The sequence below is a fragment of the Diceros bicornis genome, chromosome 15 (assembly GCF_020826845.1).
Source record: "Diceros bicornis minor isolate mBicDic1 chromosome 15, mDicBic1.mat.cur, whole genome shotgun sequence".
Classification (NCBI taxonomy): Eukaryota; Metazoa; Chordata; class Mammalia; order Perissodactyla; family Rhinocerotidae; genus Diceros; species Diceros bicornis.
Genome location: NC_080754.1, coordinates 11,639,424 through 11,663,754, shown reverse-complemented (window position 1 = coordinate 11,663,754; position 24,331 = coordinate 11,639,424). Strand labels below are relative to the sequence as shown.

The following is a 24,331-nucleotide window of genomic DNA, read 5'->3' as shown; positions in this document are numbered from 1 at the left end:
CCTGGGATGCTTGCTAGAAATACAAATTCCTGGGCCCCATTCCAAATCTCCTTTAAGATCCATCCTATATGAAGAACAGTTTGTAGTATTATATTTGGCCTGGTTTAGGCGAGAAGCACTTTGGATGAGACCTGGCCTCCCAGTTTTCATTATTTTTCCTCTAGACAGAGAGAGTGGCCAGTGCTACTTGGGCTGATGTGGTAGATAGAAATGGACCTAACTTGTGCAGGGAGCAACAGGTAAAAGCCTGGGATCCAGGATAAAAGATCAGTGTGGGGAGCACATGAAACACGCGTGTTCCAGGGCAAACCCAGCAAGGCAGGGATGAGTTCAAACTGTAACTGTGATTTAAAAAGTTGACAGAACTCTGACATATTTTATCATCATTTATTTGTAAGGGACATAGCTAAACACAGTAGGGATCAAGGAAACAAGGATTCGTTTAAAATCATTTACTTAGAATACCAGCAGAACTGAGTGAACCCTTTCCAATTAACACTGTGAGTAGGTGACAGAATAACTGCCATTGGGGAATGGATGTTCCTTCTGTTCAACCGCCACACCCTTGCTCAGCTGGCCGCACATCCTGCCGTCATGTTTAATGAAGGGATCGATGATGGTCGATTGGACTGTCCTCTTCGTTCAGTGATGGTGACAGGTCCTGCACACATACTGAATGCAAAAGAGCAACAACCATTGCACTTGTCATCCTGGCTGAACCAAGATCAAGTGTGCCCATTATTACCCAGACATTGGAAGCTTCTCTGATTTGCATGGATCCTTCCTGCTTTGGCCTTCTTATTTGTTTGTTTTTAATTTAGCACCTTCTCTTTGGGTCTTTGGTGATGATTGAGATTTGCTCTTCTTTACCTCCCCCATCTCTGCCTGTTTGAGCCCCATTTGTTGGGCAGGCAGCCACTCTCTTGCGAAGACCTAGCCAGAAACCAATAGCCCAGATTTTTTCCTTTTTCTGCTCTTGATCTAAGTAGCAGAACCAACTTAAGCCAGGCAAATACATAGGTAATGAATTGCCCAAACTGGCATATTGCAGAGGATGGTGAGGTCTAGAGAGGGAAGATGGAGACGTGTGTGAAGTTATGTTGCAACGAGACCTACGGTAATTAAGATCTTGCTCACAAAGAGGTTTTATTTAGCATCTAATGGAGACAAATTAGAGGGGTTCAAAGTTATAAAAAGTGCTTTTGTAGCAAAAGGCAATCAGCCCCCTCATTTTTCACTTGACCCATACCGCAGGAGCAATGCGTCACTCAGTGAGAGGTGGAGGCAGCACGTTAGAAAGGAAACAAGAAGAGTACTTTGTGCTCTATGTGTATAACTTGTGGAACTTACTGCTGGCAGAATCATTGAGGAAAAGATTTTAGCTGGAAATAATAGTGAAATCTAGTTAGTGACTTGCAAGTAGCCTTATGAATTCTAAATTCAGCCTAAGAATAAAAAATATACAGCTCAGCTCTATTTATTAGAAGATACCTGTGTATATTAAAACACCTGCATCGAGGCACTTATCATAATGTCATAAATATTCTATTGTCTGAGGGAACACTGCTTTCTTAAAAGACCATATTCTGAGCAGGTATCAACCTCAAACCATCTGCCCACATGGATGCTTCCAGAAGCTGTGATTTAAGCAGTACAGCGCTGATTTTGGGAGATGTGTTAGCTCCTTGAGGCCACCAGGATTCTATTAAGTGCTTTAGGAGAGGTAATCTAATCTACTGAATGTCCTGAAAGATTGAAAGCACCTCCAAACACAAGCAACTCCTCCACTTCTCCACAATAGCATCGGGGAACTGGGAATATTATTTCAACTGCTTAGGATAGGTAGGTGAAAGTGCTGGGCAGAGGGCAGGCAATTATCTCTTTGCTATGTGTTAAGCAGCATTTTCGCCTAGCTGATAAATTACTTCCAGCTGTTGGCAACAATTTTCTCCTCATCATGGCAGGAGCAAGAGACCCTGGCGAATGTTGAAGAGCAGTGCGAGTCGCTGATTAAATCCAAGATCCAGCTGGAGGCCAGAGTCAAGGCGCTGTCTGCGCGGGTGGAGGAAGAGGAAGAGATAAATTCTGAGCTGACTGCCAGGGGGCGGCAACTCGAAGATGAATGTTCTGAGTTGAAGAAAGAAATCGATGACCTGGAAACAATATTGGCGAAGTCAGAGAAGGCGAAGCGTGCTGCAGAGCACAAGGTACTTTTTCTAATATTAGGAAGGCCTAGATGCCTGAATTCCATTCGCAATCAGGCTTCGGTACCAGCCTTGCTCTGTCTAAATTAATTAACACAGTGGCCTGCAACTGTACAGCACTGGAAGTCAGAACCAGCCTAAAATCAAGGGCCTGATGAACTGTGCTGTCCCGATTTAAATTTCCTATTCGAATTTATGGAATCCTATTTAATTTCCCAAATGAAATGTTTTTCATTTGTTCCCATCTTATTGCATCTGAAACTAAAGAGAAAGAGCAAAATGGTTTCATTGGTCTTCTAAGTATCCTTTTTTGGATGGAGAGCAAGCACGAAGCGGTTTACTGAACGGTGATTTGGTTGTGTCTGCATCCCCAGCTCTGTCATCGATTTGGAGTTTGACCTCTTGAAGATATCACTTTAATTCCAGTTAAGGACTTTGACGTTTTGTTCGTTTTAGTTGAGGTTTTAAGCTTGTGCATCTGTGTATGAATTGGGGTTAGCTGAGGAGTCTGTACCAAACCTCTGCTGAATTACTAGTCTCCAGAATGACACTACTTTTGGCAGATATAGCAACTCTGGTGCCATTGGTTCCCTTTTATAAAAAGCACATGGGCCTGCTATAGCCAGCTTCCATTTTTGCATACTTTATCAGCTGGAACTCTTCTTTAACTGCCACTTTCTCAGGATGTTGAGGCACGACAAGATTAATACATGTCCCCTGAATACTCAACAGAAAGCTAAGTTACCTTTAGTGGTGGTCTTGTTATACCATAATATGATACTCTGAAAACTGGCCATCCAATGAGCTATATTGGTGATATTTGATTAACCAGAATACCCCATTCCCAGACCATGACAGGTAACAGATCTTTTTTGTGTATGTGTGGAAGAAACAGTGAATTTAGAGTTCTAAAAAGTATATCAGGAATTTGGCTAAATTTGGTTCTTCAAGACAGTGGATACCTCATAAGATTTTTTATATTAGAAAAGAGAGAAGACAGACCTTAGCATTATGCCCAGCCTTCCAGGGGTAGCTCTAATGAAGCCATTGTCATCGTCTTCCCACAGGTCAAGAACTTGGCTGAGGAAGTGGAGTCTCTAAATGAGGATATCAACAAACTTCACAGAGCAGCCACGGTCATGCAGGAGGCCCATCAGCAGACCCTGGATGACCTGCACACAGAGGAGGAGAGGCTCAGCCACCTGAGCAAGGCCAAGTTGAAGCTGGAACAGCAAGTGAGTGAGGTGAGTAGTGCTATGTCTAGCTGGTTAGCTGCCTACGTATATACGAACCTCTAATTCTTACTCAGTTAATGTATCTTGACAGTTTCAGGAGAACATAGTCATATGGCTTCTTTCTCTCATTACTTAGAAATAGAAATGTTTTTTCTTAATGTCCACGGAAGCACTACAGTATAAGAGAGGCCCCAGCACGTAATCTCAGTTTTTAAATGTAACTTTCATACAACCCTGGGCAGTGGAGAACACTGAGATGAATCGTAAAGGGTTATCACTCTAAGTGATGGCTTTTCCCCATAGCTCCCACAGAACCTGGTACTTTGCCCTACAGATATGTTGGGACTCTGTTTGACACTAGTGCTGAAGGATTGGTTTAAAGGCCTTGCCATGTCTCCAGTGGTGTGCTGAGGTTTATTTATAGTTGAAAGGTATGTAAGTCACAAGCTGTGTTCTACCTACGCTGTTGGGAAATACTTGTAAGATGCTAAAGATGGTGCCCCTGGTCTGCCTCCAAGCACCCTGTGAAATAAAGATGTTTCAGATCAGTCTCAGGGGGTAGCTACGTCATCTTTCCTTTCCCCTCCCCAGCTGACACAGTGTACACACTCCTTCTCCTATTAGTCCCAAAAGCTTAGCCTTTATACAATTGCTGACAAGGGTGGTTAGGTTTTTTTTTTTTATTATCTGCTTCTTTTTCCTCATGACTCTCTATCAATTTCCTCTAATAACTGTTAGTTGTCTCACTTCTCTTCCTATTTCCACTGATTGTGTATCTCACAAAGCCTCGCTATGAGGATTTATTGGTGTGTGTGTGAGTGCACACGTGTGTGTGTATGTACACTCACGCATGCGTGCACACACACACTTGTTCTCTCCTGCAGTTCATCTACTTTCAGGTTTTCTCATACACCTGCCAGAAATTCTCCCTCCTCTCCCCATTTGAATTTCATGTCTTTTGCTGGTTACAGGAAATAGCTTCTATTGCTGAAAAGTAAACAAATCAATGAAAAAATAGCCATATCGTCACTGTTACCTAGCCTCCTGCTAAACTAACCTCGATATCATTGTTGACCAATCTAAACCAGACAAAACTGGAATGTTCTGACCCCCTTGGTGGGGTGCCAGAATATGACGCAATGTAATGGACTAGAAGAGGGTGCCAAGGTGTCAAAGGAGGTGCGGACATTATGTCATGTGGGACGTGTCTGAAACAGTCAGTACCAAGTTGGGAGACTCAGGACAGCTGCCTAATCATGGATGATCGTGTGGAGACAGATTTGCTTGGTGTTGCTCCAGGGAGCAGAGCTTAGACTTGTGGGAAGAATTTACAGAGAATGTTTTGGTTTCTTATGAAGAAGCACTCCCGAGTAAATGGACTTATCCACCCATGAAATGAGCTGCCATGTGAAGAAGTGAGCTTCCCGTCACTGGAAAACGATCAGACAAAGGCTTTCTGGCCATTTATTATTGGTGCCTTCCCTAGGATAGAACATATGTTCCTTAATCTCTAATGTTTTCTTCTATCACTGTGATTTCTAGATTCTTTTGTTATCTTATTGATGCATACAATATTTATTTAAAAATATCAGCATAATTGGGCATCATTTACAGAATCCGTGCTTGTATTTTTCTTTCTTTTTTTTCCAGAAAGTAAGTAGTTAGTGAACACATGTAGTGAAGGATAAACTTTACCTACTTATTTGGCTAAATGATATCTCCTTTTGTCAGCTTGAGGGTGCCTTTGAGCAGGAGAGAAAAGCGAGAATGAACTGTGAAAGGGAAAAGCGCAAACTGGAGGGCGATTTCAAGCTGAACCAGGAGAGTGCAGAATACCTGGAGAGCAGCCAGCTGCAGCTAGCGGAAAAGCTGAGGAAGTAAGCCACCTTTCTGTTGCATGAGCTTCTGGGAGACCTTGTATTGAAAGGAACAGCTCTCTCATGTCGTTTATCCTCACGACTCCAGGGCCAGACGTCTCAAGACCTGAAGGGGAGGATAACAAGCCTAGGAAATGGATTTTTTTTTTTTTGCTGGGCTTTATTATATAGTTGTAATGAGAGTAAATGCATAATCTAGAAGAATGTAATTGAAAATGCATCTAAATAGCAGATGCGAATGAAAGATGTAAGGCACATGAGATGTGAATTATTAGAATTTGAGGCACAACTCAAAAAATAAAAATGGCTCACTTCTTTTACTCATGATGAGACCAATGGCATAAAAAGTAAAACAAAAATAAAAAATTTACCCTAATGTGATGTCTCATGTACCCTCTGATCACTCCAAAAAAAATACTTATTTGCCAGATCTAACTTCATTAATGTTCATATAGCTTTTTCTTTGATCAAATAATTTACTCTTAAATATTAAACTTAAAATCTAAAGCAGAACATAACAATGATCAAAATTAATGCAGGGGCCAGCCTGGTGGCGCAGCGGTTAAGTTCACGCATTCCGCTTTGGTGGCCCAGGGTTCACTGGTTCAGATCCTGGGTGCAGACCTGCTCACAGCTCATCAAACCATGCTGAGGTGGTCTCACAGAGAAGAGCTACAACTCTACAACTATGACATACAACTACGTACTGGGGCTTTGGGGAGAAAAATGAAAAAAGAAGATTGGAAACAGATGTTAGCAGAGGGCCAATCATCCTCAAAAAAAAAAGTTACTCTCTTATAAAAAGTTGAAAACCTTAGGAAAAAAAAAAAAATAGGGGCTGGCCCGGTGGCGCAAGCGGTTAAGTGCGCTCACTCCACTGCGGTGGCCCGGGGTTCGCAGGTTCGGATCCTGGGCACGCACCGATGCACCACTTGCTAAGCCATGCTGTGGCGGCGTCCCATATAAAGTAGAAGAGGAAGATGGGCACGGATGTTAGCCCAGGGCCAGTCTTCCTCAGCAAAAAAGAGAAGGCTTGGCAGATGTTAGCTCAGGGCCGATCTTCCTCACTAAATAAATAAATAAATAAATAAAAATGAAAATAAATAAAAAAAAATAATGGAACTTTGAGTTCACATGGATTCTTTATACCGTAAGAACCTCAGAGTAAGATGGTCCCTTCTAGTTTAGTTTCACCACTCAGGGAAATGGATTTTCTCACTGTGTCCTTTTTGTCTTCCTCTGTTTAGCTAGACTTTCTTCTAACCATTAGAGATTTTTCAAGTTATTTGGGGTGGATCAAATAAGACGGGAAGACTGTAAGGTCAAAGAGTGAGACAAGGTTAAAGGTTCAAGCTGGGAGCATATCGATCATTGGGGCCCACAGTGAAAAAGAGAAGAGAGTCAAGTGAGCAGCTATGAGCTTCTGGTTTTCCTCTTTGTGTTCGTGAGTTGCCATTATACATGCTCATGGTGTGGCTTGATTAATATTCTACTAACAAGTTACTGAACTTGATAGGTGTTTGGAAAAGGTGAAATAAGCAACCTTTTGAATGTAATGGAACAGCAAAAGGCAAAATGATGATCAAGTTCCCTTAGCATTCAATTTCAAAGACTGTGTTTCAGCTCAGCAAAGTGAAAATGATACTCCATCCCCGTAGGCCAAGGTCGAAGAGCTCTGGCATTTTAGATATCCATGTTTACAGGAAATTATAACTTTATTATAAAACATTTTTCTAAATGAACTTGTGTTACATGGAAACTTAATACATGATAGAGGTGGAATTTCAAATTAGCGATGACAAAATAGAATACTTAAATGGTGCTGAGATTATGAGGTAAAAGTTAAACTTCTACCTCACACTATTCACACACATAAAATCCAGTGGCATTAATGAATTAAATGTAAAAATTAAGCTATAAAAAAATCAGACGATACAGCATTATTCATAATAGCCAAAATATGGAAATAACCTAAATGCTCACCAGTGGATGAATGGATAAAGAAAATGTGCTATATACATATAATGGAATATTATTCAGCCTTTAAAAAGAAAGAAATCCTGCCATATGTGACAACATAGATGAGCCTGGAGGACATAATGCTAAGTGAAATAAGGCAGTCACAGAAGAACAGTACTGCATGATTCCACTTATATGAGGCATCTAAAATAGTCAAACTCATAGAAACAGAATAGGATGGTCTGGAGACCAAGGACTAGAGAGAAGGGAAAATGGGGAGTTGCTATTCAATGGGTATAAAGTTTCAGTTACGCAAGATGACCGAGTTCTAGAGATTTGCTGTACAACATTGTGCCTATAATTAACAAAACTGTATTGTGCACTTTAATATTTGTTAAGAAGTGGATCTCATGTTAAATGTTCTTACTGCAATAAAAATAACAAAAAAACCATTTGAAGACAATATAGGTGATGAGTCTTAGGAAATCGGCAGGTTAAATCTTCTTGAATAACTCACAAAAAGCCAAAGACATAAAAGGAATATCTTGATAAATTTGACTACATCAAAAATTTAAACATTTAGGTTGCAAAAACCAACATAAATAAAATTGCAGGGGCTGGCCCCGTGGCGTAGTGGTTAAGTGTGCGCACTCCGCTGCTGGCAGCCCGGGTTCGGATCCTAAGCGCGCACCGATACACTGCTTGTCAGACCATGCTGTGGTGGCGTCCCACATAAAGTGGAGGAAGATGGTCGCAGATGTTAGCCCAGGGCCAGTCTTCCTCAGCAAAAAGAGGAGGATTGGCATGGATGTTAGCTCAGGGCTGATCTTCCTCACAAAAACAATAAATAAAAATAAAACATAAAATTGCAACAGATTATAAAGTATGAGAAATATTTACAACAGATATCAAAAATAAATATCAAGAATATTAAAAGAAAATCTTTAATTCAATAATTAGATGAGTAACCTACTAGAAAAACAGGCAAAGGACACAAGCAGGCAGTTCATGTGGTTTACCGGCCATTTTTAAATCCCCGTAGTTGACAAGATGTTGTCGTCACTAATAAACAAGGACATCCACAATAAAACAATGACATACGAATCTATTCTCTCAGATTAGGAAAAATTTAGCAGTATGCTAATATTAAGAATAAATGTAGAGAAATAATAATCTTACATTGCTATTGGAGGTCAAAGGGCAGGGCTATATATTTTTAAGCACCTACCTGTACCTGACCCAGCAATTCCCGGCTCAGTGTCCACTCTAGAGAAACACTCACTTGTACACAAGGAGGCGTGTATGTGAACAGTGTTATTTGTAAAAGCAAAATATTGGGGAAAACCTAAGTGCTTATTTATAGAGAAATGGATAAATAAACTACAGGAAGTCTAAATCACGGAATAGGTTGTCAGTTAATTTTTAAATGAAGTAATCTATGTGTGGGCCAACATGGAAAAATCTTCAATGTATTATTGGGTTAAAAATAAGTTATAGAACTATATATACAAATGTATACAATACTATACCTTTCACAGTAAAGAATGAAACTATTTCTACTGAAATATAAGCACAAACATATGTCAATACTTAGAAAAAAATGACTGGATGGATTCACACCAAACTGATAGTGGTGGTCACCTCTAGGGAAGAAACAAAGATTGGGTGTAATAGCCAAGAAGAGTTCAGATATAGATGTAATAGTTGAATTTTTACAATGAGAATGAATTCATGTGTTATTACTAAAATTCCAAAAATATTTAAACAAAACATTATGACTCTGAACAATTCCATTTGATACATTTTTCCAAACAGAAAAGAATTAGAATTGAGTCGGATGAAATCAAACATGGAAAAGGAGAAAGGCCTGGTGGCTCAGCTTCAGAAGATGGCTAAAGAACTTCAGGTAATCATTTATCCAGTACCTGTGAGTACCTGTATTGAGATGCATGGGTGGCGACTGGTGCTTCACTGACAAATGCTCTGCCAAGGTATCCACACCCTTAGCCAACTATAGACAGAGGCAGAAAGAGCAGTGGTTAAGAAGGTAAACTGTGGCATTCCACAGATATGTGACTCTTAGGAAAATAACTTTTTAAGCTTAAATGTCCTTCTCATGAGAATAATAAAAACAAATAGCTAATTTGTTGAATGGTTGCTGTGAACCAGGCATTGTGCTAAAATCCTAGGCGTGTATTTTTTCACTCATTAATCCTCCTGACGGCCTTTGAGCTAATAATATTAAATGCAACAGTACATTTGAGCAGTAAGCACAGTGCCTGACCCGTGGTAAGCATTGTGTTAGCAATTTAATTTTTATGATGATTAGTCTTTGTGATTAGAAGGCAATTATGTGGAAAATCTGTTTTGTAGCTACTTGTAGCTTCCAGACATTATTTGATAACAGGCACTTATTTATAAGCTTTAGACCATGTGACTGTTTTATACTATATGACGATGTTATAAAGTAATATAAATATATACGTATACATATAACTCCTCACATACACATACGGATGGGTGTTTTTCCTTTGAAGCTAAATAGTTATCTCAGTAATGTAACCATTACACAAAATAATTTCAGAACCCCTTTCTGAAAATTATCTTCTGATACCTTTTAAGCAAAATAAGAAAACCAGTCTTGCCGCTATCTGGACAGGCTTTTGGACACAATATTAATCTCCAAGTGATTATCTATCTTATTCACCAAGCTTGTCTTCAAAAGACAGTTGACTTTATCCAAAACAAAAAATAAATCCAAAATTTTAATTCATCCAAAAGACAAATTTTCTTACCTTGATGATTTAAAAAAATGCTTTAAAGATTATTTCTGAAGAAATGTTTCAGAAATGTTGGGTTCAATGACAGTATTATTTGGGATAAAGGTGTTGGATCCCAAGAATGCTAGTGGGAAGAGGATCGTGTTTACTTGGATGTGGAAATCATAGATTTTTTTTTACCACCTTCTCTGTCACAACTCATCCACAGATCTGATAGCTTACTTACGTGGTATGATCTAGAAATCACCATCCTCTAAGCCGTGGTGCTCTTACTTAATGGAAAGGAAAACATATTCTAAAATAGATTCTATCCTTTTTTCCCTCCACCCTAACCTATACCTAATTGTTTAAGGTGATGTTAGTGAACATCAGTGGCTTCAGTGTGCTGTTCTACAATGTGTAGTGTAACGTATAATGTACTACAATGATGCTGTCAAGATTGTAGAGCTATTTGCTCCTACACTAAAAGAGTTTTGGGTTCTGGGAGGTCTTATCACCGCTTTTCTTTGCCTAATAATTCTGCCTCTGATGGTATCAGATTACTACTCACATTAGTAGTCCCCTTTCCTCCACCTATTCCAATCTGTTACTTCAGCTCTCCTGCTACTTGAGATTGCCTGCAGACTAAGTAGCCACATTTGTCAGAATTGTGTATAAAATTAAATTATGCCATTTCTTATGAGTAAGTTGCTTGAACTCAGAGATATTCATTCTGTTGTTCAGATATTCATTCTGTTGTTCAGATTTTTGCCCCAGTTCCCAATAGTTGAGATTGTCAGGTAAATGAATTCCAGATGAGTTAGGTATTGTATATAAAATTCATCATTATTTTTTACAAACTCTCTCTAAATGTTTTTCTTGTTATATGAAAGATATTTCCCATTCCTTTGGAAGATCCTCCTTACTAAGTTTTCTCCTCTGCATGTATAGTGTAATGAAGTTGCTCATCACCAAGGACTGGGAGATTTGGAGGAACTGCAAATTTTAATTTTGGTCTTGGGACTGATTTGGAGCAAATCTCCTAATTTTTGTGTGTTTTATCTTCTTTAACTATAAAATGGGAATCAAAAGTGTTATATTATTTTTCTTAGTTTTGAGAAATTAAAAAAATAAAAGATATGGTAAGGCTCTTGAATATAAAATATGCTCCAAGTGTTTAGTAAAAGTCAAAATTATTTATTGCTGCAGACTCACATACAAGATTTGAAAGAGGACCTAGAAGCTGAAAGGACCACTCGAGCCAAGGTGGAGAGGGAGAGAGCCGACCTCACCCAAGAACTGGAAGAGTTGCATGAGAGGCTGGAGGAGGCAGGAGGGGCCAGTTTGGCTCAGCTCGAGATAACTAAGAAGCAGGAAATAAAATTCCAGAAGCTTCGCCAAGACATGGAAGAGGCCACATTGCACTTTGAGACAACTTCTGCCTCTTTGAAGAAGAGACACGCGGACAGCCTGGCTGGGCTCGAGAACCAGGTAGAGAGTCTACAACAAGTGAGGCAGAAATTGGAAAAAGACAAGAGTGATTTGCAGCTAGAAGTGGACAATCTCCTGACCCGTGTTGAGCAGATGACCAGAGCTAAGGTAAACATTCCCAAGCCCTCCTTGTGGACTTCAGAACATGGAAGTAGGTAGGGGAGATGAAGGAAAAGAAAATTAACCAGACTGGTGACTCAAGGTGTTTGCTAATGGAGGCTCCGGTTCTTCAGATTGACTGGATCTGGCCTAACGTCAGCGGTCGTTGTTAAGGTCACGTGACCATCACCTGAATGTAGCCTGACAGTGGCTTCTGTTTTTTTTGAAATTCCAGTCGGTGTTCCTTGTGGTTCTTTCTGGTGATGACATAAGTAAGTAGGCTTGGAAAGTGAAGCCACTAGCTATGTGAGTGTTGTGTCTCTCTTGAAGAACAGTTTTGTGTTGGGAGCACTCCTCGGGGTGGCCTAGATACTTCTAGAGTCTGTCTGAATGAATGGTGGACACAAACAGCTTTGCTGAGAGAAGGAACTTTTTCTCCCTCATGTCCTCTGGCGTCTCTTTAACCAGCCAGCACTAGAAGAAAGTTTCATCACATGTCCTTTCTCCACTGAACCTGTTAGTGTATACTCTGCACACTCTCGTCTCAAATGACTAGCATCAGATCACAGGTAGTGGTCACCCTGCCTTCTGGAAGTTGAGAGGAGGCTTGCTTTAGATCAAGCAGAGCTCACAGCTAGAGCGAAATTCTCCTTGTGAGCAGAATTTGTAAAGTCACCTGAGGACGAGACAAACCAACAATAAAGCTTCATCTTCTTGGACCGTGGCCAGAAAAATGTAAAATTTCTTCATGGATTTTGAGTGGCTCTTAAAATGTTTAGCATTAATTCCCTTTAAAGACCACATTGAGTAGAAAGAAGCACAATCACCCTGCTCCCCCCACCCTCTCTTCACTGTCCCCTCTACCCCACCTCCAATCATCTTAGACTATAAATCTAGTGAGGTCTTGGGTCGTCTCTTTCTCCTCTATCTCTCATATGTTCTGCATTTTATATGGATTCTGTCTTTCACTCAGCAATGAAAACATCCTCTCTCCGTGCCCTGTAGGCTTCCTTTGCCTCCCTCAGCACAAATGAGGACCTAGGAGTCCTTACTCTCTCCATATTCCACTGTGCCTCTCATTTATCCTCAGGAACTCTTCTGTTTCTGCACATTTTTGTAAGAAGTCATAAAATCATAAAACTGTTGATAGGTTCACCATAAATCCATTAGGTATGAATTTCATACTTTCCAATTGCCTCTGGAATTTCATTGCTGCTCAGTTCTTTAATTTTCTAATTCACCTTCTGTTTTATTTTATACAAAATCCTCCCTCAGATTCTAACCCTGCCTTTCTGAATCCTTCCTGTCAATAAATGAGAAGAACTAACTAATAAAATCAAGACCATTCAGTATAACTTCTCTCTCCACCTTATAAGTTATATTTTTCTTTTCACTCATCCATTTCTTTTCTTCTTATCCCAAAGAATAAAATATTTTTCTTAAAACCATTATTCACTGGTTCCAAAAAACAAAAACAAACCAAAATAAGAAAGATTTTTCCTCAGATACTAGCGATGGGATTTTGAAAGGAAAGCAGAGTCTGTCCATACCTGCCTTAATCTGTCTCCTTGACCAAAGGGTAGTGTTCCATTTATCTATTGCTGTATAAGAAATCATCCCATAACCTGTAGCTTAAAACAACAATTTATTATTATCTCTCTTGGTTCTGGGGGTTGACAGCCTTAGCTCAGATGGCAGTTGAGACTGGGGTCATCTGAAGGTTTATTCACTCATATAACTAGATCCTGGGCTGGGAGAGTTATAACAGCTGGGGGCTGGTTGGAAATCTCTCTCCCCATGTGACCACTAACTTTTACATATGCCTCTTGGGAATTCTGTGGCTCACAGATTCAGTGACTTGTCCAAGGTCATACAATTATATGGCGGAGATGGGCCTCAACTCCAAATCCTGTATATGTATCTGTGGGTGACCACATTCTGCTGCCACCTTAAATATTTGTTGGTGGGATAAATTGATTCTGTTCACTCTCTTAGGCATATACATTATGCTGAAGTTTTTCTTGAATTGTTTACTTCATCTTTTCCTGAATTATAATGTCAGAAATGCCAATACTCAATGGTACAGTGGAAACTGAAGCATTTTCAAGGCATATTATGCTGACAGAGAGGCCCAGGGCAATTTAGAAGTTATAGGCAATCTCACAATTATCTTGATTATTTTGAATTCCCATTGGTTCCAGCATTTCTGGGAGGCAGCATTTTTATGCATCACTTTAACAACCAGCTTTAGCATGAACACGCATTATGCTATTAACCTCTTATTTCCCAGTATCAAAATTTAGTGTCTATCCTTATGCTTATATTTGAAGTTCTTTTGAAGGTCCAACCCCTTTGAATGTTATATCCCTCTACAGGCCACCTTTAGATAAACAATCTCATTGTCTTTTGCAGATCCTGCTTCTAAAAATGCTTTGTAAATTGAAAACACTATTCCAGTGCTTAGCATTGCCTGTGGATACCTACCATTTGAGGCTGTGCCTAAGGGCAAGTGCCTTTTCTGCCTGCCCAGGTGGCTGCCTCCTCTGCAGATATGCACAGCCCTGCTGGGCTTCCCCATACAGGCATCTCTTGAAAACTGGGGATTCCCTGGCTCCTTCTCTTGCCATTTCCACACACCATTGACTAAGTTGTCTTAGAGAGATCTGTGTTCGTTCACCCTCAGCAAACACGTACACAGCGTAACATAGTCAGGGCATAAACACAAGTGCCATTCCTTATACCTGGATGTGTTCCTCCTGGCCCAGTTAAGGGGTCATTTACTATTGGAGACAACATACAATACAGGTGGTTCCCACAGTCATCATATTTTTATCCAATTTCCTCTGGGACCTAGAATTCGTGACAATTTGAGCCAACTAGGACGTCAAGTCAATTAATCCTTAACATTTCCTTTGCTATTACTACTTCACGTAACACATGTTTATGAATCTAGTATTTGATCTTTGTTTGTTTCTTTGTTTGCATTTGCACAGGCAGTTATTGGTTCAAATCTTAATTTCAACACTTACTAGCTGTGTGAATTTGGGCACGGTGTTTAGCCTCTCTGACTCTGTTTTCTCATTTGTAAAACAGGTCAGTCTGAACTCTTGAAGGATATTGTGAGGAGAACAATGAGTGTGCCAACTTTGTCAAATTGCTTCCAGAAGTGAGAGCATTCAAAATATAATTAGAAATTTCAGACCATCTAAAAACTGTTACATTTATCACTACTATAGCTTTCTTCTAGAAGCAAGTGGAGAGAGTGGATAATTGAGTGTACCTGGCACTTAACATCAGTGCTCTAACCTGTGTGATGCTGATGGCACTGTACAAGAAACTTCTCATTGAATCTCTGCCAGATCTGGTTTCACAACCACCAACAAGCTTGGGTGTGCTATGGAACATCTGTGACTTTCCTCATTAGCCTCCAAGTGGACATTATCTGATTAGTTTGCTAATCAATGGATAATATCCTTGACCAAGTTAAAAAAGGGGGTTGGAATTCATAAGGAAAGTTTGACTGTGACCTCTACGTAAACTTTAGTGGATATGTTGGCCAACATCTTACTAAAGTCTGCAGTAGTTTGAGTCTCTTAGACATGTATTAAGTGCCTCTGTTGTGTCAAGCACTGCATTCGGCCTTGGGGACATGAGAAGATGCAATCGAGGAGTCTTTCATAGGGAATTTAGAATAGTCAGTAGTGCAAACTTAAAGAGAACAATCTTCAACATAGTGTAGACTCCAGCTGGAGATCTCTAAGACTTTTGCTGATTCAGAAGTTTCCCGGAAGACCAAACCTGGCATCATCTTTTAAATGTTCCTGGTCCTTGGCCATTGCTATATCATAACAATTAGGTTGACGTTGAGACTATCAGGTTTTCCACCAGATTTCAGCATTTTCTCCAATGCCGTTGGCATGATCTCTTCTTTGTTTTCTTATTCTTCCATTTCCAAAGACCACATTTCCATAGTGCTCTTTCTTTGTAGAGACAAAAGTCTCATGGGCTATTTATGGATTGATATTTAATATATGTAAAGAGCAAAACACAAAAACAGCTCTGTAAAGTCTATAGAACCACCAAGTCATTTTACCATTTCTGACCATATTAATAAGAAAAATGCATATTAAAGCTAGGTAAAGAGGATACCATCATCTTACATTTGTCAGCTCTTGGTCCTGAGAATATTGAGTTTCAAAGTCACTAGCATTAGTTTCCAGAATGTGGCAAGAATCTGATGATTAGATCTGTTACCTAAACCAGGTAGAAGTGCAAAGGCTGAATGGCACAGACTTTTCTTTAAGCATAAAAAACTATTTCTGAGAAGTTGGAGTTTGTTATTGAAGTACTAACCCAACAGGGTTAATTTGAGCTTGCAGTCTTAGTGATCAGGAGGGTGCAGTTGCTTTGACAGTTCAAATTTCTGTTATCAAGCAGTTACAGCTCAGGTCACCCATCTAGTTTCTCCTCTCCTGATGGTTAGCCCTTTGGATTTCCTTTCTTCTTATTCCATCCCCTCCCTCCTTATCTCCCCTCCCTCTGCACGTACACTCTTATTTACTGAGCGACTAGTATGTGCTAGGCACTATTCTAGGCACTGAGGGTATATCTGCAATCAAACAGAATCTCTACCCTTATGATACTTAGGTTCTAGTGGAAGAGAAAGATGGTTAAATATATAATATAATGTCAGGGAGTGATGATGTACTTCATCAGTGTTTGGCATGTTTCCCTCTTCAGAAGAGCAAAGAATTCTAGAGAGTGTCCCAATACTTAGAGTTGAGTTTCTCTGTTGACACATATAGTCTGAGAAGTTTGGGCCACTTAGGGGCCCAGACCCTGAGTTTACTGTGCTTTCTTAAATTAGAAGATTGATTTGCTGGCTAGGTCTTCAGAGGATAAAAGAGCACAAGGGTCCCAGGAACCTCCCTCCCCTCCTTCTTTATGTGGCTAACTCAGCATGGATTCTATGAGCCATGTCCAACTCTTCTTTCTCAACTCATAGAATAATGCTGAGAAGCTCTGTAGTCTGTATGAAGAGCGCTTGAATGAAGCAAATGTAAAACTAGATGAAGTGACTCAGTTGGCAAATGACCTGACAGCACAGAAGACAAAGCTCCGGAGTGAGAATGGTGAGTAAACATGCTGCTTCGCTTGCTTGTGAGCCTCAATCCAGCAGACTGGTGGAGGGACGACTGAGATGGTAAGCCAGTCACTGAGCTGGAGTGGGCAGTTGAAGATTCTAGGGGAAGAAGGAGGCCTCTGATAGACCCTTGTTCACAGACACGCTCTTGTCTGGGAAGGGATACCTCTGTGCCACTTTGGGAGGCTCTGCCTAGCTCTCATCCATGAAGGGGAAAACCAACATTCAGTTGGCTAAGCATCTCTCAAGACCAAAGGATGGGAGGGGCTATCCACACATCCTACAAGACACGGCTTTTTATAATGTCTACCTCATTGAAAGAGGCATTTTTTCTAATTTTCAATAATGAACCCACATTTCTTTCCTACACTCAGTAAAAGCCATAGTCTGTACAATGGCTTACAAGGACCGCACAGTTGGGCCCCCCATTATCTCTTCGACCGCTTCTGCTACTTTCCCCTCTCTGGTCTGCTTTGGCCACATTGACCTCTTTGCTATGTTTTGAACACACAAGGCACACTCCCACCCCACAGTCTTGCCCTATCTATTTCCTCTGCCTGGAATACCCTATTAACTCTGCGGAGACTTGAAGATGAAGGTTAATCAAATGGGTATCTGGGGGATGTCGAAATAGGCCTTGTTGAGAAGGCGACATTTGAGAACTCGCAACCCGTTTCCTCCATGTGCTTCTTTTTCATAATATTTACTACGTTCCAACAAACTACATACTTGACACAACAAACATGCTTATTTGTCCATCTCCATCTGCCAGAATATAAGCATCTTGAGGGCAGGGGTCTTTGTTGTGTTCACTGATATATGCCAGTCATTGAGAACAATGCCTGCCACTTAATGGTGCTCCACAAACATTTGATAAATAAATTAAAAGTAGAAAAATGTCCCATGGCTTACTGTCTACTATTAGCCACGACTGACAGTTTTTTTGGGGGAAAATTTTTCCAATCTTTTACATTGTGGCAATCTATTTGGGGTTTTTCTTTTTCAATTTGTCATAAGATTTTTTTTGTATCCCGTGTCCTCAGTCATTTATAATTGCTGCTTCTAATCCATTAAGTAGAGGGACATAGTTTACTTAATCTTGCCCTGTAACTTGACTTGTTTCTCTGCTATAAGCAGCATGTGGCTGGATATTTGTCTGTAATTAGAATTATTTTTAGTAGTATATTCCCAAAGATAGAATTCCTAGGTCAATAGAAATAAACCATATGTTCTTGATGCCCAGAGAGACACACTTTGAAAAGAGAATGAAGACCATTTGGGCCATTAACCTCCCTCTGCCAATGCACACTTCTGTTCCGAGATGCTAAATCGAGCGCCAAAGCTAAATTAAAACGAGCTGGCAAAACCACAAGCCTGGAAATCTTTAAGAGGAAAGTTTTTTTGGTTCTGGCAGGGACACCGAATAGGCCTCTTCTTATACTGGCGACAGCGTGTGTGACGCCTGGCCTTGTTATAAAGCCCACAGTTGGATCTTTTGTGCCATCGAGGATGTAGTCTGTGTGTGGACTCCACGGTCCAGGGACAAGCCTGGAGAATGCCTGGATGCCTGGCCCTGCGGGAAGTGCTGGATAAAATTGGTTCTGACAGTCACTGCCTACCTCCCCCTACTTACTGGCGTTAATTTTCTATTCAGTTTTTTGATGAGGAAATTGGTGGGTAAGTGAGCGAAGTGAAACTGGGTCTGAGACGATGATTCTGCTTAGGATGCAGGACCTTTTCTTCCTTCCCTTAATTCTTATCTTTACCTTTTGGCTTTTGTGTGAGTTAATTTTAAGTACATACCCAGCCAAATGTCCCCTCCCCTCACTGGGTCTATGCTTCAGGTTTTTTTATGCTTTTTTACCACTACTGCCTAAGTTTCTTTCTCATGCCCTATCCTGTCGACTTATCATACCCTGCTTTCAAAGGAGACCGATAGTAAATGTGGTCAATTAAGCCATGTTAAACGGGTTTTGTTCTGTAATATACGTGATATATTAGTCTCAACCCACTAAGGGATCAGCACGTCTTCAGAATCCTTGTAAATATAATGTTTTCACACAAAGATTCTCAAAGTTTGGTCCACAGACTCCCAGTGATTGTCAAAACCCTTGTATGAGGTTAATTATATTATTCATTATAATTCAAAGATGCTGTTTGCTTTTATTATTCTTTCGCCATCTGTATTGATGGTGCAAAAGCAATGATGATTAAAACTGCCGGAGCCTCATCACCAGTCAAGACAGCAGCACCAAACTGTGCTAGTAATCGTTGTACTCACTGATACGTACTCACAGTTTAAAAAAGTCAGTTTTGTTTAAGAATATCCTTAATGAAACAGTAAAAATTAGTTTTATTAGGGGCCGGCCCCATGGCCTAGTGGTTAAATTCAGCACGCTCTGCTTCAGTGGCCCGGGTTCAGTTTCCGGGCACGGACCTACACCACTCATTGGCGGCCATGTTGTGGCAGTGACCCACATATAAAATAGAGGAAGACTAGCGCAGATGTTAGCTCAGGGCAAAACTTCCTCAGCAAAAAAAATTAGTTTTATTATAGCTCAACCTTGAGTATATATCTTTTTGATTTTCAGTGTGACAAAGCAAGAAGGATGCATAAAGCACTTCTGTTTCATGCTTCAGTACGATGGGTGATTGTTTAAACTCTGAGCTCAACTAGCAGTTTTTTCTGGGAGTACCATATTTACTTGAAAGAAAAATTGACAAACTGTGCTTATTCAGACTTAGATATTTGGCAGATATTTTCTCAGAAATGAGCAGAGTGAGCCTGTCACTTCAAGGAAAACAACTGACAATGTTTGTTTCCAACAATAAAACTGGAGCTTTTAGGCAAAAATTAGATTTTGGAAAACGTGTATATGCTATCATGAGCTTGACAGCTCTCAATTCTTAAAGACTTTTCTGATGAGATCAGTGGTGATGTTAACAAATATAATTTTTTTATATTGTATAATGAAATGTGTCAACATTTGGAAGATCTGCATAATTCAGTGAACACATTTTTCAGATCACTACTGCATGATGTTACAAAATCATGAATGGGTAAAAGATCCATTCAAAGTTTAAGACAGACCCAGAAATTTTAATGTAACACAGGGAAAAGTTCATTGATGTGGTTTATTCCATATTGCAACTAACCCTTAAGAAACTTCTATTTGTTGGGTTTTGGTGTAGTAGCAAATAGTGGTCACAGTTATCTAAAAAGACTATGAAAATACACTTCCCTTTTCCAACTACTTACCTGTGAGAAGTTGGGTTTTCTTCATACACTTCAACCAAAACAATATATTATATTGTTGAATATATTATATACTCAATAAATTGAATTCAGAAGCAAATATGATAATCTAGCTATCTTTTATTAAGCCAGAGAATTTTATAAACGTAAAACAATGTCATTTTTCTCACTAATTTTTTTGGTGGGGGTCTTGAAAAATCTAGTTTTTTACCCTAAAAAAATTGTTTATGTTAACATATCATTAATATTTTTATTATTACTATTTTAAAATGAATTAATACACATCTTAAATTTCTCTTTTAATTTCTAATACACTATCTATTGACATAAAACTCACATAAACAAAATCTCTGTGGGGTCCTCAATAATTTTTAAGCATATAAAGTGTTCCTGAGACCAAAAAGTTTGGGAATCACTGCTTTAGCCCAAACGGATGCTTCCTTATAATGTTGAGAGTTTTAGAACTTATTTGTAGCCAGAAGGATGAAGGCATAAACGTTTGGGGCTTTTAGTGTTGCACTAATTGTGTTGTAGAAGCAACTACCTTGCCTCAGGATTGGCTTAGCTTTGGTACTGTTTCTAATAACCAAGGCATTTTTGACCTTGCGTTAATGAAATAAGCTCAGCAGTGAAGGTAGACTAGAGTGTAATAGAATTTCCACCTCTCATGGTCACATTCCCCACCGTTTAATGACTATTTCTCATATTTATTTAGCAATTCAGTCTACAAAATACATTCACACTCATGTAATTTTCATTAACAATCTTTTATTGTTATCTTCATTTTGCAAATGAGGCAAAGAAGTTGTAATTATCTAAAAATTATATAGCCAGAAATTGGTAGAGCCACACATAACAAACAAGGGAGCATGGCATAAAGGAAAGAATGTGTTCTTCAGGATTAAGAACTTAATTTGAATCTATATCCATTAATTACTAGCTATGCGTGTTTGTGTCTCAATCACATTGAAGTAAGTTGCCCTGTTTCCCCCCTTGCAAAATGGGTAATATAATACCTACATTATTAAGGAGTTATGAGAATTAAACCAGATAATATACATAAAGTACCCACTGCATAGAAGAGTCTCAATAAATGGTAGCTAATATTATGTGTTATCGACTCATACTTACTACCAAAAATCAGTTCTTTATTAGGGCTCTCTTGTGAGTCCTGGAAAGGCCCATTGCCATCATTTACCGATAACTGGATTCTCGGACCCCTTCTAAATATCAAAAATATGTGGGTAGGGGTCATTCTGGTTGCCCTCAAAGTCAACAAATTAAGTGGGGGGGCGGAGTGGGGGCATTAGATGAGGAGGAAGACTGTGATTAGCTTGTTTTGTGAAATCTTTCTGTAGGTGAGTTCCTAAGGAGGCTGGAAGAAAAGGAGGCTCTGATAAACCAACTTTCCAGAGAAAAGAGCACCTGCACTCTGCAGATTGAAGAAGTGAAAAGACAACTGGCAGAGGAGACCAAAGTAAGGCATCTATTATTTCTCACTAGTAGCTTGACTATGTTTAAAAAAAAACGAGTGCTTGGTGGGTGCAACCTGAATATCTTCTCATGTGAAAGAAGAGGGGAAAGTGCCCGAGAAGTTATGGGAAAAAAGACTTGTTGGGCCTTGTATGTGCCAGGAAGGGCCTTGATCACTGAAGGATCTTCCTAGTGATGCAAATGGCTTCTCTACTCTGTCAGATTTACAACAAGCACAGTACGTGTTTCCAGTTTGCATTATTACTTGAACAGAAAGTCTGCAAGGCTCTTTATGGATCTTTGGTTCTAAATTGCACCAAGTGGAATTTGAATAAAAGACCAGAATGAAATAAATGGGGCTGGCTTAGTTTAATATTACTTTTAAATTGTCAGTAAATTATAGATATTAGTCATTTCTTCCCAAGAGAATATATAATGCTGCTAGTCAGCTGACCCCAGTGAAAGTATTTCTTTAAGGTGAAAGCATAGCGACTCACATGAGAGATGAATTCTTTGAGCTCTGGTATTTCAAGTTAATTCTTAGTCTATATTCAAGGTGTCTTGTTACGAAGACCTCAGAGTACCTCCCTTGTACATAATGTCACTGCAAAGGCATCTAGTGTGAGGGGCGAGGTCATTGAGTCTTCAGACTTCTGTTTTTAAATATTTTATTTTATTTCCTGTACTCTCTTTATTTTCTATATTATATATAAATCTTTAAATTGCTTCTATGGTCTGTGCATCAAACATTATGCTAGATAATTCTCTCATGTTATCTCAATCTTCATATAAGTCATATGAAACAGGTAGAATTATAACTTTTTACATGAAGAAACCAAGGCTCTGAGAAGACAAATAACTTGTGTAAAGTCATACAGCTGGTAGCAACTGTGAAGGAAATTGAGCAGGTAGTGGAATGACTTGATTTATATTCTAGAAGCTCTCTCTGGCGGCCTTCCCAGTGGCTTCTGACTGGCCTACAAGGCCCCCTTACTCCGGCTGCAGCCTCGTCTGTGACCTGACTTCATCGTCTGCTTCCCTCATCCCCCCCCCCCCCCCCCCCCCCCCCCCCCCCCCGGTCACCCTGGCCTCTCTTCCGCCACTTAGAAAAGCTGCCGTCATTCTGGCCTTAGGACTTTTGTAGCTGCTATTCCTGTGGCTTGAGGGCCCTTCCTCAAGGCCTTTCAGGGACGAGAAGGAGGCAAACATTCTCCGTGGTGTCAGTCTGTTTTATTTTCTTACTGCTGTCAGTAATCTTATTTATTAACTTGTTTACATGTGTGTTTTGTGTGTCTTCTCAGTCCTTTTCGCTCCTTAGGGCAAAGAGTTTGTCTCATTTCCTTCTGTAAACACTAATGCCTGGAACAGGTGCTCAATAAATATATATTAAATTACAGGAAGGGTTGCAATTTGAAGCCAAGTTTATCGGATTCCAAAGCCTGGGTCACTGTATATATTGTTGCTCCTCATTCACTGCCCAAGGGTGTCTGGTCGAGGCTGCCATTAACCAAGCCTTGTGCTCTCAGAGCTGCGTCTACCTGAGAAGATGCTTTTCTCTAATTTGCATAAAGGACCTGTGAGGACCGAGACCCTGGTTCTTCCCACTAGACTAGGTTATCTCTTGGGAACAATGCTACTCGGTTAACCAGATTACGATTTAAGTGATAGAAATGGTCATTAAACTCAGCTCTGCTGTCCAATAAATACAGTAGCCACTATTACACTACAGGTGGCTATCTAAATTTAAATTTCTGTTAATTAAAATTAAATAAACTGAAAATTCAGTTTTGACCACTCATTGTACTGGGTACATTTTGAGTGTTCAATGGCCACATGTGGCTAATGGTTACCATATTGGACAGTGCACATATAGAATAGTTTCATCACTATAGAAAGTCCTATTGGATAGTGCTGTTTTAAAGTGATAAGAGATAATGTTTTTAGAGATTTACACGTGAAATGAAAGGTTTTGTTTCCCTCATCAATGGAATGAAAAGGCTAGACTAAATCTCAGTGGTCCTTTCTAGTCCGAATAAGATCTGAATCTTATATATGGCTAAATATAAATCTTATTGCTTAAATGATAGTGAATGTTCTCCTTGCTACCTTCACATTCTCCATTATTTCCAGGACCCCAGGCCAGTCTGTTGTTGAAGCCACACAGTCAGGCTGGCATTTCCTTAAATAGAACTCTCTTCCCTGTTTTACCAGCAGCAATTTGATACTCTATCCTTTCTCTTGTCCCAAATTCTCCCCCTGGTATTACCTTACTACGTTCAGGTTCAGCTTGAATTTGTGGCAGGTTGTTATTAACCTTATCTGAAAAAAATGATGTCACCTTCAAGCCTTTATCTAAACAAAATGATGTCACCTCCAAGCCTTTTGCTGTTAACGGTGATGGTGCCTTTTTTTAACGTGTGTTGTGTCTCATACAGTCACAGAGTGCCCTGGCCCAGGCACTGAAGTCAGCCAAGCGTGACTGTGACCTTCTACGAGAGCAGTATGAGGAAGAACAGGAGGCCAAGGCTGAGCTGCTTCGGGCTTTATCCAAAGGCAATGCTGAAATTGTGCAGTGGAGAATGAAGTACGAGGATGATGCCATCCAGAGAACTGAAGACTTGGAGGATGCCAAGTGAGTAGGGCAAGGCTACCCTGAACCTGGAGTTGTCACACAGCAGATTATGGGAATAGTGACTGTGTCTTCAAGGCCTCATGTATGCACTTAACGAATCCTTGCCAAGTGCATGAACAAGCCCAAGAGCAAAGCTGAAACAGCCAACAAGGCAAGAAGCACATGTTCTACAGAGGCTAAAAAAAAAAATTATAATACAACAT

At 39.9% G+C, this 24,331-nt stretch overlaps 1 protein-coding gene across 1 annotated transcript in view; it reads left to right on the top strand.

Moving 5' to 3' along the window:
• The window catches only part of MYH15 (myosin heavy chain 15), a 127,419-nt gene that overhangs the window by 66,098 nt on the left and 36,990 nt on the right, over window positions 1–24,331 (top strand). Inside the window, exons 24-31 of the mRNA XM_058556514.1 lie at window positions 1,965–2,207; window positions 3,272–3,448; window positions 5,171–5,316; window positions 9,091–9,181; window positions 11,244–11,633; window positions 16,630–16,756; window positions 21,382–21,500; window positions 23,932–24,128. Of these exons, the coding sequence (XP_058412497.1) occupies window positions 1,965–2,207; window positions 3,272–3,448; window positions 5,171–5,316; window positions 9,091–9,181; window positions 11,244–11,633; window positions 16,630–16,756; window positions 21,382–21,500; window positions 23,932–24,128 (1,490 nt within the window). The remainder of the gene's footprint in view (window positions 1–1,964; window positions 2,208–3,271; window positions 3,449–5,170; window positions 5,317–9,090; window positions 9,182–11,243; window positions 11,634–16,629; window positions 16,757–21,381; window positions 21,501–23,931; window positions 24,129–24,331) is intronic.